The sequence below is a fragment of the Helianthus annuus genome, chromosome 15 (genome assembly GCF_002127325.2).
Source record: "Helianthus annuus cultivar XRQ/B chromosome 15, HanXRQr2.0-SUNRISE, whole genome shotgun sequence".
Lineage (NCBI taxonomy): Eukaryota > Viridiplantae > Streptophyta > Magnoliopsida > Asterales > Asteraceae > Helianthus > Helianthus annuus.
Genome location: NC_035447.2, coordinates 3459899 through 3476965, shown reverse-complemented (window position 1 = coordinate 3476965; position 17067 = coordinate 3459899). Strand labels below are relative to the sequence as shown.

Sequence of the window (17067 nt, the reverse complement as noted above, 5' to 3'; positions counted from 1 at the left end):
TTAAAAATTCTTTTTGGACTAAAAGAGTAAAAGTGATATAACCACAAGAGCTAAAATCATAATTTACTCTGTTAGTTAAATAAACAATATTATAAATGAGAAGGAGATTAAACTTAATAATTATTATCCATAAGAAATTAAACTAAATAATATTTAGTATGAGGATTATCTATAATGAATTAGAAAAGATTAAACTAAAATAATACTTATCTATAAAACATGGCCTAATATGATAAAAAGTGTCCTCTAATTGGTTTCTTTTATTATTATAGATAGATTTTGTTTTCCAATAATGTGACAAGCCATGTACTAGGAAACGTGTAGATTTTTCCTTCTCACATCTACTTTTGAAGTTTTTTTTATTATTATTACTAGGTTAGAACCCTGTGTATTACACGGGTTGAATAAATGTAATTTTATATACTAAACTAGGTTATTACCCGTGTGTCACACGGATTGAACGGTAAAAAAAGAAAACACATATAACTTTATATTCAAAACAGTTTAAATAAAATAAATGCAAAAGTTTCCTTAACAAATGATAAATGAACAAAAAAGACTACAAATTTCCAAAAATTTCTTTGTATACAACATTTGTGGTCTTATTTGTAGCATGGCCATCTTTATCTGTTATCAGCATCTTTAAACCGGCTCTACTTTTAACCCTTGATAGTGCCACATAAAGTTGACCATGTGAGAAAACAGGATCTTTGAGATACAATCCAACCTTGGATAATGATTGTCCCTGACTTTTGTTAATAGTCATTGCAAAACAAACAGCAACCGGAAACTGTCTTCTTTTGAACTTGAAAGGAATTTTCTTATCAGATGGTGACAGACTAAGGCGAGGGATGAAAGTTCTTGTACCAATATTAGCACAAGATATAATCTCAGCTTCAATCACCCTATTACCAAGATAAAGTACTCGTAGTCTTGTACCATTACACAAACCATTCTTCTGGTCAATATTTCGAAGTAGCATTATTGGAACACCCACCTTCAAAACTAATTGATGATTAGGTACACCTGAAAGTTTAAGTCCATTCAAAACATCCGGTGAGTAGAGCTTTTCATCAAAAGTTTCGTTTACATGATCTGACTGACAAATTGAATCTGAACTTAAGTACTCCTTTTCATCGCAAAGAAACAAAGACATCAAGCGATCATTGATAGATTGAGCAACCTCATTTGTAGGTGCTAAAATGGCTCTATCGTCAAAATAGTTAGGCTCATGGAATCTATCAAGAATGGAAGGATAGACAAAGTTAATTAAATCAATAATAGGATCAGAAGAATCACCAATTAAAAGATCTTCAGGTATATCAATAGTTGATTCACTATCATTTGCTTCACCAACTTTTCCTTCTTCGATGTCTAATAGCCAGTTTGAAAAAGCAGTAGTTTCCTTGATGTTTATAGAGTCGATCCCTAAAGATAACCTCATGTTCTTTGTCAACCTTAAGACTTTGACGTTTGACCAAATATAAGAAGAACATAATGACGCATTAACAATGTCATGCCTACTTCCATTTTGTACCACAGGAAGAATCTGCCTAAAGTCTCCACCAAAAACAACGACCTTACCTCCAAACATGATGTTTGAGCTGCTATGACTGCCAGAGATCAAAATGTCATTCATTGTTCTATTTAGGGCTTCAAAGGCATGTTTGTGAGTCATTGGAGCTTCGTCCCAAATAATCAAGGAGGCTTTTTTTAGTAGCTCTGCAGCATCACTATTTGGCTTAATAAAACACATAGAGTCTTCGGTTAGATTTAAAGGAATAGAGAAACGGGAATGTGCGGTCCTGCCTCCGGTTAGTAACAAAGATGCAATTCCACTCGAAGCTACATTTAAAACAATTTCTCCTTTAGATCTGAGTACTGTTGATAATGTCTTCCACAAATAAGTTTTTCCAGTACCACCGTAACCATATACAAAAAACACACCTCCTTTATTTCGTGTAACAGATGTCATAATATTATCATAGACATGTCTTTGCTCATCTGTTAACGCACTAATGAGAGTAACAACATCGGTCTTCAGATTATCGATATCATAAGATAGCTCTTCGGTAATCAATCGATTGTTGCAATTTGAAACAAAATCAGAATCAGGAAATGGCATTGCTGGAAACTTTTTCAAAGTTGAGTTATTACTAAGTAATATTCTCTCAATTTCAAATAGTGTAAGGTTCTTGATTTGATTGTCGGTAAGTGATAACTCTACAACAGACAAATGTGGATTATAATAAAGTCAGCTCGGAAATTGCATAATAAGAATTTAAAACATAAAGAAAAATCTATATGCTCATTAGCAGGTTTCATCAAATCCTTAACAAATGTAAATGGAAATCTTATTAACTTAAGACAATTTAAGAAATATTTAATAAATCCTTAACAAATGTAAACGAAAATCAATATTAGCAACAATAAGAAAAACTTAAACTGAAAACAAATTTGCCTAAGTGCACAGTCAATTTTCAAACACGCAACAATGTAAGGAAAGACCTACAAAGTGTTTACCTACAATTTAATGTTATATTTCTCATCCATAGAAAAAGAAAAACATATGGATAAATGTTGAGATTATGGATATCCTATGGGTCAAATTAGTGAAAACATAGATTAATCATTATACGCAAGACATAGATTGAATGCCAATTTAGTATATATATCAGGGACATTTGATTTGGGTCAACTAAGTAAAAAAGATATATTGGTCATTAAAAGGTTATTACATACTCATGAACATATGCGATTTGTAATTGCATTTATAGCAACTCATGTTGGATATAAACATATACATTAGTAAATGATACATGTTGGATATAAATATGCTTATAATGTAATTAGAGGGTTCAAAATAGTAATTAACCACATACATTGAAGGCAATGGTGCAGCCGATGAGCAATCCTTTTTTGACATTGCAGAAACAGATGAGGTCTCCGGTTTAGACATTTGTTAAAGAAGAGAGATTGAAGAATAGAGTCAAGTGTGATTGTCCAAATGGTTTCATGGATTATATAGAGGTGTTACCTCAATATTTTTTTGGAATTATCCAGAGTGGAGGCTATAAGACAACTATTCTATTTTTGGGCAGCCTGTTTTTGAGCATATGAGTTTGAATTCCTGTGTTAAAAAGTACTATACTTTTTGGTGCAAAGGGTTTTCAGTTTTTGAGAAGCCTTTTTTTGAGCATATGAGTATGGATTATGTGTTTGGAGAGTACTAAACTTTTTGGTGCAAGGGTTTTCATAAGACATTAATGCTTATTGTCCCTTATAGTTGACATTTGCCTGCTGTTAGTGCTGAACACTGCTTCCTGGTGTGTCACTGTTCATTTCAGCTTTTTGACCTTTGTCTTTTGTTGTCATATGTGTTGACAACATTCCCCTATAACAAAAATAGGTTGTTGCATTAGGGTAAGTCTGTTGAGGACTACTAAATGAATGCCAAAAATCATGTTAGTATAAAATATGGGCATTTTAATTTATTAATCAGCCTTTAGCATCAAACGACAAGTAGTAACAACTATATTATATAAACATATAATTATTTATTAATCGAATCTACTGTTGACTTACCTTTCTAAGAGTGTAGAAGCACTCAAGAGAACTGCAAAGTGTAGCTGCATCGTTAAGATTGCGTAGAGGTCTGAGAAGGTCACGAAATAAGACAATATCTGATAACGCGACTATCATTCCTCCTCCAGTTAACGGGTGTCACATATTAAACGCGTCCCCCGTTAGAAGTGCACCTGGAGTAGGCTGAGGAACAGCAGGCATGCCTCGGTTTGGCATCGTTCATATCTTTATCTACCGCCGCTACAAAGGTGTCGTATAACTCATGTGGTCTCTGCAAGTATTAGCATACATTGGTTAATCAGATCACATAGTAGCAAAATGTATAACTAAGTAATTACTAATTAGTGAACACTTAATAGTTAATACCTGTGGAGCAACAATAGATAGTTGGCCATTTCACCATTGGCAATAGAGGGAACCTTTTGTCTAGGAACAGTAGTTATCGTGTTTAATATATGAAAGATAATCTGTTCACCATTAGAAATAATTTCAATTCCACCAGTATTTGAAATTTTATATTTTACCAAGGTTTATCTAGACTCATCTGAATCTGTTTTGCCATGTATTCATAGATCAGAAAGCCTTATTCTGGGCAGGCTCCTAGGAGTAGTACCTTTTTTGGATACCTATTGGATGGTTTATTTAACTGAAACCCGAAAATCGACCCAAATAAAATTAATCTGAACCCGATTAACCCAAACATCATAACCAGAATCATTTCACTCTTTATAAATAGCATGTTTGGATACCTAGTGGACAAAAATAGCATTTTACTCTTTATAAAATCAAAAGGATGTAAGCAGATCAACCCGGGCCATTTCTGCCATATTTAGTGTAAAGTGTCTAGAGCAAATCAATTAACGATTATATGTCGAGAGAGAGAGAGAGAGAGAGAGAGAGAGAGAGAGAAAGAGAGAAAGAACTGACCATCCTAGAAAGCATGGATTTCACGGTTCTCGGGCCATAGACACGTTGAGATGATGGCTTCTGGATTTTGGAATAAAATGATTCGATTTCCGGTAACGATAAGCAACCCCTGCTTGCTTTGATGAGGTTATCATCAGGCTCTGCGTAAGCTTGGTTATGCCAAAATATGAGCTGCCCTAAACAGTAGTTCTTGTCATATGTCTTGCGGTGTTCATGCAATCCGGGTCCATTTTCTCTGCAGACTTGGGGCCCATGTCTAGCATGTCTAGCGGACTGATGTAAACAGGTGGGGATACTACAACCTCATACTCGTACAACATGATTTACAAACAAAATGAGAACATGAAGTCAACAAAAATAAGTCAAACTACAAAAAAGAATCAGACTTACCAGCACTCTAAAAAAGAACTTTGTGTGAGCATAAATGTGTATCAAGTCTGCAGCATCATGTCGACATTTTGGTGAGCAAGGAAGGTTCCGCACCTCATCCCGCAACCTGTAAGACAGAAATAACTTGGTAAAAATGTTGATGGGGAAACCGTCAACCCAACCCGTTTTGGGAGGAACAACATTTTACCATATTAAGGATTTTCGAAGAGCCCCTAGGACGTCATCGGAAGAAGATGGGTCGTGAGCCCGAATGCTGGACCGTACTTCACTTAGGTGTCAATCTTCCAAGTGAGGTGCAATGCATTGAATAAGTTCCTCGACAAACGATCCCTCACCTTTCCAGATATGAGAAACTTCTTTCGGACTAAGCCACTCTAACAACGGTGGTGCGGGTTTTGGATTCCAAACACGTTTGTCATCACATATCTCACCTATAAACAAAACGAAAAGTATAGTTTACAAAAGGGAGAAAAAATTAAAAAGATTAAAAACACGAGTTATATACCTTGTCGAGGTTAAGAGCCAAAGTCTCAATCCTTTGATTAAAAACATCCTAAGCATGAATCTCGGCTTCGTTGCAACTGAAAAAAAAAAAAAAGAATAAGAGTCATATATTTGCCACATGTCCACATGGGTTAGTTATTTATTAGAGGAGATAGAAATAGATATACATATATTTGATATAATTATTAAAAAGGAAAAAACAAAAGTCGCTACTTAAAGATAGACATCAACATGACAAATACCATCTGACATCTAGATGCAACGAAAAACATTTACATCAAGAACTTAATAATCAAGAACTTAAAAAGGAAATAAACTTCCTAAACCAGAAGCTAGATCTTATGATCATTAACAATCCCTACAAAAATTTCCATATTTTAAATGAATTTGAATCAAAACGAATTTATCCGAATTCGAATTTTCAATCGAATACGAATTGATGTTTTTATTCGAGTACGTATTCGAATCGAATTGACCAGTTTTTAATCGAATTCAAATTCTAATTCAAACAAAATAAAATATATTTGAAAAAATCGTTATTTGATTCGATGAACACCCGTATTAGAAAGAACAAAAAAAAATGAAAAAAAGGAGAGTAACCTTCATTTTTATAAGCTTGTCTAGCACAGGAAGATATTGCAAGTATATGATCAAAAAGCAAGGGTACGGGTCCATCGGGATCATCAGCTGCAAGATATGGAAGCGGCAAGAAGACTTTCCCCATAGGATTTGCCCATGGGACCCGCTTAGAGTCACCACCTGCATGCAGCAGTAATATATGTTGTTTTTTAGAAAGTCCATCATCGATGCAGAAACTTCAGTCTCGGAGCTTTCACTGGGCATATAAGATCCATCGTTTCCGCCTTTTGCTACCTGCCGAGCATAAATGTTATCCCGTTAAAGCCAGCTGCAATGCAGTAGCAAGAATCACAGTTCAGGAATTTGATTTAACGGACTGTAGATGAATAAAGGTGTAAGCATTAAGCACCTTGCATAAAGGCACTTAAAAGCATGCCCGAAAACAAATAGAAATTAGCAAATGCAGATCTCATTTAGTCAGATCAAGTCATCGTTGTCAATAGTGAATAGCAAACCATAGCGACAGGCTACCTATATGCTACATAGCGATAGCGACGACATAGCACCCGCTATTTCATGTTTAGCGAAAAAGGTGTAGAAAAATAAAAATTATATTTAGCACACCAATTATGTATAAAAGGGCTTAAATACGCTATTGCTAATCATCTAATAAATAAAAAAATCCGCTATTTGTTTCGCCTATACACTACGCTATTCGCTATAACGGTCGCTACCAGCATTATTGACAGCTATGAGATCAACCACACAAAGTTCATTAAAATTCAATCTAGATTCTTTTGTAATAGATGGTCTTAAAATCGTAAAAGGTGAATTCGGTACTCTTATGCAGCGCATCTTTTTTCTTCATACGTTAGCAAAAAAAGCAATAAACATGGGCAAATAAGTGAATGAACATTACTTCAAAGACGTGGACGCGCATTGTATCTATCTAAAAAAGGTGCCCAAGATTCTTACCAAACTTTTGCTTGCCAAAGTTGTCAGTGGACGCGTTGCCATTACTTCATAAGTTGCACCATCAGGATATTGTTGTAATGAAGGTACAAAATCTACGATGGAGCCACTAACGGATAACAGCCAATCCACTAACGCGGTACAGACACCTTTGCCTCCTCCAGACATGTCTTCTCCGAGCAGAAGCTTAGCAAACTTCTCCTTCATCATACCAATTTCTACAATTAAATTTTGAAGGGATTGTTACAGTAGATCAAAACATCACTGATAAAGTCATGCAACTCGGAGTAGCAAATTAGGTACACATTTTTATGTCGTAAACTCATACCATGACACCTATGACACCTAGATAACTGCTAATAGTTAACCTATCAAATTCATGAAAAACAGTGATTAACCTGCTTATACCATGCCCTATTTATAATTTTCTTAAAAAAAAACTATTTTCGGTTCCAGATCATTTAATTTAAAAATAATGAAAATATCTTTAACCACTTTAAACATGCCAAAAAGTGAACTCACAAAAATTAGGGTTTAATGATCTAATACTTGATATCAATTTCTTGGTAACAGCTGCAGACTCGATGCCTTCAGTTGTGGCTAAGCTGTTTTTGGACTTGTTCTCACTGGCTTCTTTTAGTTGTGCCTCCATTGATTTTAATTTTGCCTGAAATATAAGATTGCAAAAAACGATGATCAAATACCATTAGGGTATAATCACAGTTGCAATTGAAAAACAAAAAACAGAATCAACATCAAACAAACAAACATCCATACGAGCAATGAAGTGAGTTGAAATTGTTGTTGAAAAAACCCTAATTTCTTTTAACCACAACCATACAATTAGGAAAAAATCGAAAACCTAGAAATTGGCAATGAAAACATACTGTATTAGTATTACGGATCAAATCGCTTGTATCTTCCGGCGACGGTGAGGGTTAGGGTTAGAGACCGCTGAATCACATCTGCGAGGAGATAGGTTTGTGAGAGCGATGGTTGGTAGAGAGAGACAGTGGTATTGATTTTTGGGCAGTGGATCAGGGTCAGATACCAAGACCCGGGCATTAACCCGATTAAAAGAAAGGTGAAGTGGGCTGTAACATTGACACATAGGATTGTGTTGATGTGGATAGTCTAAATCTTTGCCAAGTGTCCATATGGCTTAGTTATTTATTAGAGGAGGTAGATAATAAAAAAATATATCTTTAAAAATCTCGTTTATTACACGGGTTGAATAAATGCAATTTTATATACCAAATAATAAAACAATATATAAAAAAAAATCTCGTTTATTACATTAGTTGAATAAATGTAATTTTATATATTAAATAATAAAAAAATTATATCTTTAAAAACCTCGTATATTGTACGGGTTGAGTAATTTAATTTTATATATTAAATAATGAAAAAAGTTACATTTTTAATAACATCATGTGTTATAAGGGTTGAGCACATGTATTTTATATACAAAACAATAAAAAGTTATATCTTTATAAATCTTATGTATTATATGGATTGAGTAAATCTAATTTTATATACTACATAATAAAAAAAGTTATATTTTTAAAACCCCGTGTATTACACGAGTTGAATAAATGTAATTTTGTATAGTAAAAAATAAAAATGTTACATCTTTAAAAAAACCTCATTTATTACATGGGCTGAATGAATCTAATAAAAATTTATATCTTTAAAAAAACTAACGGATATACTCGATATAAGATGGATGGGGTGATTGCGGTGACGGTTTTTATAAATGTCACGTAAACATAGTGATTATCGTATTTGAGTTGATAATTGAACATGAAAATAAAAGTATAGAACCAATATATATTGATTAATATTTTTGTTTATCCCTTTTAAACATTTTTGAAATAGTTTCTACCCTTAACTACTTTAATTTAATAAAATAAAGAGTAAATTACAATTTTGGCCCCTATGGTTATATCACTTTTACTATTTTAGCCTAGAAAAGATTTTTTATCATCTGAGCTCCCAACGTCTTTTTTTCTAACTCTTTTGGCCCCTAACACTAACCTCATCTATTAAATGTTAGGGGCCAAAAGGGTTAGAAAAAAAAGACGTTGGGGGCTTAGATGTTAAAAAATTCTTTTTTTGGGCTAGAAGGGTAAAAATGATATACCCACAGGGGCCAAAATCGTAATTTACTCTAAAATAAATAAATCATTTACATTAATTTCAGGATAAATAATTTTGAAATCTGGTAAATATTTTAAAATATTATATTATCTCCTGTATGAATTGTTTAAATTTATATTAAATTTAATTGTATAATTATTTTTAATTCTATGGTTATATCACTTTTACTATTTTAGCCTAGAAAAGAATTTTTTATCATCTGAGCTCCCAACGTCTTTTTTTTTAACCCTTTTAGCCTCTAACACTAACCTCATCCATTAAATGTCAGGGGCCAAAAGGGTTAGAAAAAAAGACGTCGGGGGCTCAGATGTTAAAAAAATTCTTTTTTGGGTTAAAAATGTAAAAATGATATAACCACAGGGGCCAAAATCGTAATTTACTCTAAAATAAATAAATCATTTACATTAATTTCAGGATAAATAATTTTGAAATCTGTTAAATATTTTAAAATATTATATTATCTCCTATATGAATTGTTTAAATTTAATTGTATAATTATTTTTTAATTGATATTAATTATCTATAAAAATTGATGTCTTTAATGAATGACATGTGTCCCTTTAATGGTTTTTTATTATATAGTGTAGATTATTTTAATTCTTAGTATGCTAGTAAATCTTACACACTCTTAATTAGGGTGTAAGGGGGTGCTCACCTAAGAGGTGAGTCCCCTCTCTTACGCCAAACCAATCCTCGTGTGCCACGTCAAGTCCCCTCTTAAACTCCCCTAACACCCTAAATTGATGGCGGCACTCCTCTCTTAGGTGAATTGGTTTTTTTTTTTTTTAAAAAAAGGAAACTTTTGATTGGTCCCCTCATCCCTCTCTCCTCCCTCTCTCCTCCCCCTCTCTTCGGTGAAGCCTCACCGGTTTCACTCCCTCTCTCTACCTTACCGCTATGTTGGCGGTGCTCACCTAGCTCGGCAAGAGGGGTCACCGATGGGAAATCGGTGGGTACCCCGATTACCCTTACTTGATGGGATAACTCATGATTAAAATAAGAGAAGTCTTACCCATGTATATTCTTACATATCCTTCCATAAAAACAATTGAGAAAATAATGTAACAATATACAAGCAGAGCCAAGATGAAAACCGGCTCAAGCAGCAACCGGAAACTGATGGGAAAAAACGTGAAACCCGGTCACAAACGGTAAACACAAACGCGGAAGCAAACTTCGTTTGACCAAGAATTTTCCCAAACTTGAATGAACCTTTGAGGATGCAAACAAATAGGGTATACCAACTACAATCTAAACAACCCGAAAACAATAATAACAAGAACACCAAATTTTAGCGTGGAAAACCTCTCAAGAAAGGAGAGTAAAAACCACGGGACTACTAGAGCCGCTTCAAATCCACTAGCACCAATTTAGAGCAATACAAAGTCTTCCCTAGGTCTACTAGAGGCATACAATAATCATCATACACTTGGAATCAACAACATTAAGCATATGGAATCAAATACAAAGACAAAAGAAGGAAATCACCAAAATTCTGCAGAAATTCTGCAGCTACGAACAGAGGCCGTGCAGACGAACTTCCAGACCTGATTTCGACAAACCCACCGTTGGATAAGGTCGCCCTGGTGTGCAGATGACTGTGCCCGAAAATCAGAGCGATCCAACGGTTCAAACTCCGGGAAACGGACGACCTCTGCAGCTAGGTTTTGGAGTGACGGAAATGAGCGAAAATTTTCTTCTTCTTTTTGTGTTGTTTTGTGAGGGTGTTAACCAAATGAACCCTGCTTCTTCTCTTTTATCCATCTTCAAAAAATAAGATTGGGCCATAGAAAGTATTGTTGGGCTTCCTCATTGGCCCAAAAACCCAACAATTCTCCCCCTTTTTGGCCTATGAGGAAGAGTTCGCCATCCCGGCGATTGAGCAACATATCTTCAACTTTTCCCTTGCCAAAGATTTTGTCAACATATCGGAACCATTATCATCGGTATGAACTTTATCAAGTTCGAACAACTTGTCTTCAAGCGCATCTCTAATCCAATGATACTTCACATCAATATGTTTTGTTCTCTTATGAAACATAGAATTCTTTGCAAGGTGAATAGCACTTTGATTATCACAAAGAACCACGTAGCGCCGTTGCATAAAGCCAAGCTCCTACGTAAACCTTTTCAACCACAACAGTTCTTTGCATGCTTCTGTTGCTGCCACATACTCAGCCTCAGTTGTAGACAAAGCAGCATACTTTTGTAGTCTTGACTGCCATGAGACAGCTCCCCCTGCAAAAGTCATCAAATATCCAGAAGTGGATTTCATGTTGTCTTTGTTTCCCGCCAAATCAGAATCCGTATAACCAACAAGCATTGGCTCTTCATTCCCAAATGTTATACCCAATTTGGAAGAACCACGTAGATATCTAAAGATCCACTTAACTGCTTCCCAATGCTTCTTACCTGGATTTGATAGAAACCGACTAACAACACCTACTGCATGGGCAATATCAGGTCTTGTACACACCATTGCATACATCAAGCTTCCAACCGCTGACGCGTATGGAACTTTATCCATGTCTTCAATCTCCTCCTTCGAAGAAGGGCAATCTTTATCGGTTAGTTTAAAATTGGGAGTAAGAGGCGAACTAACCGCTTTAGCTTTAGCCATGTTGAATCTGCTAAGCACCTTCTCAATGTATTGCTCTTGTGACATGTGCAACTTCTTTGAAGCTCTATCTCTAGTAATCCGAATACCAAGAATTTGTTTTGCTGAGCCCAAGTCTTTCATAGAAAACGACTTGCTTAATTCTTTCTTCAGCTGAACAATTCTCTCTGCATTCTTGCCTACAATCAACATGTCATCAACATAGAGTAATAAAATGATAAAATCATCATCACCAAACCTCTGAAAGAAAACACAGTGATCTGAAATAGTCTTTCGGTAGCCTTGCTTCCCCATAACAGACTCAAATTTCTTGTACCACTGTCTTGGTGCTTGCTTCAACCCATAAAGACTTTTCTGAAGCTTACAGACATAGTCTTCTTTACCTTTAACCTGAAAGCCTTCAGGTTGCTCCATATAGATTTCTTTATCCAAGTCACCATGAAGGAAAGCTGTCTTGACATCCATTTGCTCAACCTCAAGATCAAGACTAGCTGCCAAACCAAGAATCACTCGAATGGAACACATCTTCACGACTGGAGAGAAAATCTCATCAAAATCAATACCCTTTCTTTGACTGAACCCTTTAACCACCAATCTGGCTTTGTACCTAGGCCTCGAGGTATGTTCTTCAGTCTTCACTTTGTAGACCCACTTGTTCTTCAAAGCTCTTTTGCCCTTGGGCAACTTTACTAACTCAAAGGTATTGTTCTCATACAAGGAATTCATCTCATCTTGCATGGCTTCAACCCACTCCCTTTTGTGTTCATCTTCCATCGCCTCTTCATAACACTCGGGCTCTCCCCCATCAGTGAGCAAGACATACTCATCAGTAGAATAACGGGTGGAAGGATGACGGTTTCTTGTAGACCGTCTGAGTGGGATAAATGTTGGCATACCTGGCACTGGTAACTCTGGATGAGGACCCTCATCTAACTCTTGCTGCTCTGGAATATCATGATTATCAGTACCGTGTTGTTCATCATGTTGAATATCATCTTCATTATGTGGCTCAGAGTGTTGTGGAGGAACTGGATCCAAATCAGTAAGATCATCAGTATGTTGAGGAACTATCTTTGTCTTCTCAATATCTTTCAAACTTTGATCTTCAATAAAATCAGCATCGAAACTTCTTATGAGTTTCTTCGAGATTGGATCATAAAACCTGTGTCCAAACTCATCTCCCCCATAACCAACGAATATACATGGCTTGGTCTTTACATCAAGCTTTGTTCTTTCATCTTTGGGAATATGCACAAAAGCCTTGCATCCAAAGACCCGCAAATCATCGTATGAAACATCTTTGCCGCTCCAAACCCTGTCAGGAACATCAAAAGACAAAGGAACACAAGGAGTACGATTAATAACATTTACTACGGTGTTCAAAGCTTCACCCCAAAAGGAATTAGGCAACCCTGCATGTGACAACAGACATCTAACCATTTCAGCCAATGTTCTATTCATCCGCTCTGCTAGACCATTCAATTGTGGTGTCTTTGGAGGAGTCTTTTGGTGCCGAATACCTTTCTCTCTACAGTAAGCATCAAAAGGACCAATGTACTCGCCTCCATTATCTGTTCGAATACACTTGAGCTTCTTCCCAGTTTGTCTCTCAACTAAGGCATGAAACTGCTTGAACACATCTAATACTTGATCTTTAGACTTCAAAGTATAGGCCCAAACTTTTCTCGAATGATCATCGATAAAAGTGACAAAGTATAAGCAGCCCCCAAGTGTTCTAGTCTTCATAGGACCACAAACATCTGAATGCACCAAATCCAGTATATTGTTTCTTCTATGAGGAGGGTGACTTTTGAAAGAAACCCTTCTTTGCTTACCTGCTAGACAATGAGAACACTTCTTCAAATGAACATTATGCAAATCGGGCAAGGCATTTTTCTTCAACAAGATAGACATCCCTTTTTCACTCATGTGAGCAAGTCTTCTATGCCACAAGTCGGTCATATCGGCATTCACTAACAAATTGACCGAGTCTTTGGAGATCTTCGGATGCGTTCTGTATAACTTTGAACTTCTTTTACCTCTTGCCACAATCAAAGAACCACGAGTGAGTTTCCAAATACCATCACCAAAGGTACTATGGTAACCATCATTATCAAGTAAACCAGCGGAGATCAAATTGAGTCTAATATCTGGAACATGTTTTACATTGTGTAAAACCAACTCCATCCCAGTGTCAAACTTCAAGCAAACATCCCCAACGCCTACAACCTTTGATAGCCCGTTATTACCCATCTTAACAACCCCAAAGTCACCAGGTGTGTAAGATGAATAAAACTCCCTTTGTGATGTCACATGACACGTAGCACCACTGTCAACAACCCAACTCGGATCATCACGTGCAATGTTCACCATATCATAATCACAACAAACGAAGAACTCTTCGGTAGCAGTATTAACTTCAGCTGTGTCATTGCCACCATCATCTTTCTTATGATTGTTCTTTTGATTGTTGTAATTAGCCTTCTTTTTCTCCCTTTTTAATTGTCTGCAGAATTTAATTGTGTGCCCTTTCTTACCACAATGATGACACTCATAATCAGCAAACTTACCTCTAGACTTACTACGATGCTTCTCTTTGTTACTCGGACCTCTACTTTGACCTCTCCCCCTGCTCTCTGTGGCCAAAACATCTGATTGTGAAGAGGAACCCTGTGATTTTCTTCTCATCTCTTCATTTAAAATACTACTTTTAGCCATTTCCATAGTAATAATACCATTTGCTGCAGAGTTGGACAATGATGTCCTAAAAGTCTCCCAAGAATCCGGTAAAGTACCAAGAAGCCATAAGCCTTGTACCTCGTCTTCAAACTTGATACCCATTCCTGCAAGCTGATCAATAAGACCCTGAAAAACATTCAAGTGATCAGTAACAGGAGTTCCATCATTGTACTTCAAATTTATCAACTGTTTAATCAAGAACAGTTTATTGTTTCCGGTCTTTCGAGCATACAACTCCTCAAGCTTGTTCCACAAAGTACGAGCATGAGTCTCCCCACTAATATGGTTCAAAACATTATCATCAACCCATTGGCGAATATAACCACAAACCTTTCTGTGCAATATATTCCACTCTTCATCTGTTTTATCACCCGGTTTGTCAGTATTAAAAACAGGCATATAATAATCCTTAACATAAAGGAGATCTTCCATCTTTCCTTTCCAAACATGATAATTAGAACCATTCAAATTTACAATCCTACCTGTATTAGCTTCCATTGTTCAATCAAGTTTCAACCCAATAACAAGAGCCAATGGCTCTGATACCACTATGATGGGAAAAAACACGAAACCCGGTCACAAACGGTAAACACAAACGCGAAAGCAAACTTCGTTTGACCAAGAATTTTCCCAAACTTGAATGAACCTTTGAGGATGCAAACAAATAGGGTATACCAACTACAATCTAAACAACCCGAAAACAATAATAACAAGAACACCAAATTTTAGCGTGGAAAACCTCTCAAGAAAGGAGAGTAAAAACCACGGGACTACTAGAGCCGCTTCAAATCCACTATCACCAATTTAGAGCAATACAAAGTCTTCCCTAGGTCTACTAGAGGCATACAATAATCATCATACACTTGGAATCAACAACATCAAGCATATGGAATCAAATACAAAGACAAAAGATGGAAATCACCAAAATTCTGCAGAAATTCTGCAGCTACGAACAGAGGCCGTGCAGACGAACTTCCAGACCTGATTTCGACAAACCCACCGTTGGATAAGGTCGCCCTGGTGTGCAGATGACTGTGCCCAAAAATCAGAGCGATCCAACGGTTCAAACTCCGGGAAACGGACGACCTCTGCAGCTAGGTTTTGGAGTGACGGAAATGAGCGAAAATTTTCTTCTTCTTTTTGTGTTGTTTTGTGAGGGTGTTAACCAAATGAACCCTGCTTCTTCTCTTTTATCCATCTTCAAAAAATAAGATTGGGCCATAGAAAGTATTGTTGGGCTTCCTCATTGGCCCAAAAACCCAACAGAAACAGCCGGTGAAAAGAAAGAAACCGTATTATAAATTTGCAGGTCATCACTCTAAACCCACATACATGCTCCATCTCAGACCATATCTCTCGGCTCCATCTCTTTCCTTCCTTTCTTCTCTTGCTTGCTTGCTTGCTTTAGGTGAGTGAGTTCTCTTCTTTTAAAAAAATCCATGATTTAAAGAGTTTACGAGTTAGTTTTTGTATAAAAACATTCACCCAAGTTGTTAAAATATAAAAATTAGCATCTTAAACAACTTAATTGTTTCCATAAAATACATGATGATGATGATGATGATGATGATGATGATGATGATGATATCTTAGAGGTTTTACAAGAAATGTCAGTCAAGATCTAGTGTTAGTGTCTAACTGTCTATGTATTTTTGCGTGCCGTACGTCTTGTTTAATATCTGATTAAACATTAGATCAAAGTAAATATGTGTGTATTTGGACTTTATAGACTTACTGTCTTTTTTTGGCGTAGTTAATTTGGGGTTTATTTTAAATCTTTTTCAAACAAACTATAAACTCGCCAACTTTATGTTGATTTTTTTCGCATGTTCTTTCTCTGATTTTGCAGGGTGTGACGAAGATAACTTAAAAGGTTATTAGTTTGATTGAAAATGGAAACAAATATGAAGTTTTTCCTCTTCTTTTACATATTATTAATGAATTACAATAACAAGGTTATTGCTAGGTCCCCGGTAGATGTTTGCATGTCGCAAGGTAATATTCTGGAAAATCTTATTATTCTCATTTTCGGCAAACATCCACTTGTGTTTTTTGTTATCTTATTTAATGTATAATAATCTTTGTTTTCCAGGTATTAACATAAGAGCTGTGCATATTATGGATTATGCGCCCAACCTTTGTAACAAGGAGGAGTGCAACTCTGAATGCATCAATATGGTTCCATGGAGCTTACGTTTAGTATCATATAGTTGGGGGGGGGGGGGGGGGTAGTTGCACGGACCTCTCATCCGCCGGAGTATTGCAACTCCGCAAGCTAGCTTAGCCCCATAGCTGCCTGGCGGTGATTACCCACGGTGAAGAGCCCCAACACCCCATTAGGGCATTGCCAGGAATCGAACCGGTGACCTCAAGAAGAGGCTGGGTGAGGCTGGCCAACTGGGCTACCCCAGAAGGTTATTTAGTATCATATAGTTGTCAATTGACCCTTTGTATTTGTTGTGGGACGGACTAACCTGCTTAATTTTTGCAAAATATTGGGTATAGTAGTATATCAAGCATTGTGAATTTCCTTTAACCTTGTTATATAAATTTACTTTTTAAGGTATTATATTTATGTTCTTTACATCAAACAT

General features: G+C 36.1%; 2 protein-coding genes across 7 annotated transcripts; both read right to left on the bottom strand.

The window, feature by feature from the left end:
- Positions 1-433: 433 nt before the first annotated feature.
- LOC118479329 (ATP-dependent DNA helicase pif1-like) lies at positions 434-1313 on the bottom strand. Its single transcript, XM_035984088.1, has one exon. It carries the CDS (start codon positions 1154-1156, stop codon positions 560-562), a length of 597 nt encoding a protein of 198 aa, XP_035839981.1. The 5' UTR covers positions 1157-1313; the 3' UTR covers positions 434-559.
- Positions 1314-1600: 287 nt separating this feature from the next.
- Positions 1601-8058, bottom strand: LOC110910124. Of its 6 annotated transcripts, none has more exons than XR_004881421.1 (10): positions 7845-8048; positions 7480-7624; positions 6961-7175; positions 6007-6313; positions 5408-5483; positions 5090-5333; positions 4513-5008; positions 3586-3856; positions 2883-3394; positions 1601-2223 (listed from the first exon to the last, which is right to left on the bottom strand). XR_004881421.1 is itself a non-coding variant. In XM_035984087.1 (8 exons), exons 2-5 carry the CDS (start codon positions 7607-7609, stop codon positions 5445-5447), a joined length of 630 nt encoding a protein of 209 aa, XP_035839980.1. In that variant the 5' UTR covers positions 7610-7624; positions 7845-8058; the 3' UTR covers positions 4323-4334; positions 4513-5008; positions 5090-5333; positions 5408-5444. The 6 variants fall into 6 exon arrangements, 1 of the variants encoding a protein (XP_035839980.1); XR_004881423.1 differs by lacking the exon at positions 1601-2223 and adding an exon at positions 3952-4004 and having other exon boundaries at positions 3196-3394; positions 4903-5008; positions 7845-8056; XR_004881420.1 differs by lacking the exon at positions 1601-2223 and adding an exon at positions 3952-4052 and having other exon boundaries at positions 3196-3394; positions 7845-8052.
- Between the last annotated feature and the right edge of the window lie 9009 nt (positions 8059-17067).

Bases quoted from the DNA above. Each gene is read 5' to 3' on its own strand.
- LOC118479329 (XM_035984088.1), bottom strand. From the start codon at position 1,156: ATGTCTTTGTTTCTTTGCGATGAAAAGGAGTACTTAAGTTCAGATTCA.
- LOC110910124 (XM_035984087.1), bottom strand. From the start codon at position 7,609: ATGGAGGCACAACTAAAAGAAGCCAGTGAGAACAAGTCCAAAAACAGC. The intron at 7,176-7,506 runs GTATTAGATCAT...ATTTAATTGTAG, and splicing joins TACCAAGAAATTGATATCAA to AAATTGGTATGATGAAGGAG. The intron at 5,484-6,006 runs GTTACTCTCCTT...TTTTTTTTTCAG, and splicing joins ACAAGCTTATAAAAATGAAG to TTGCAACGAAGCCGAGATTC.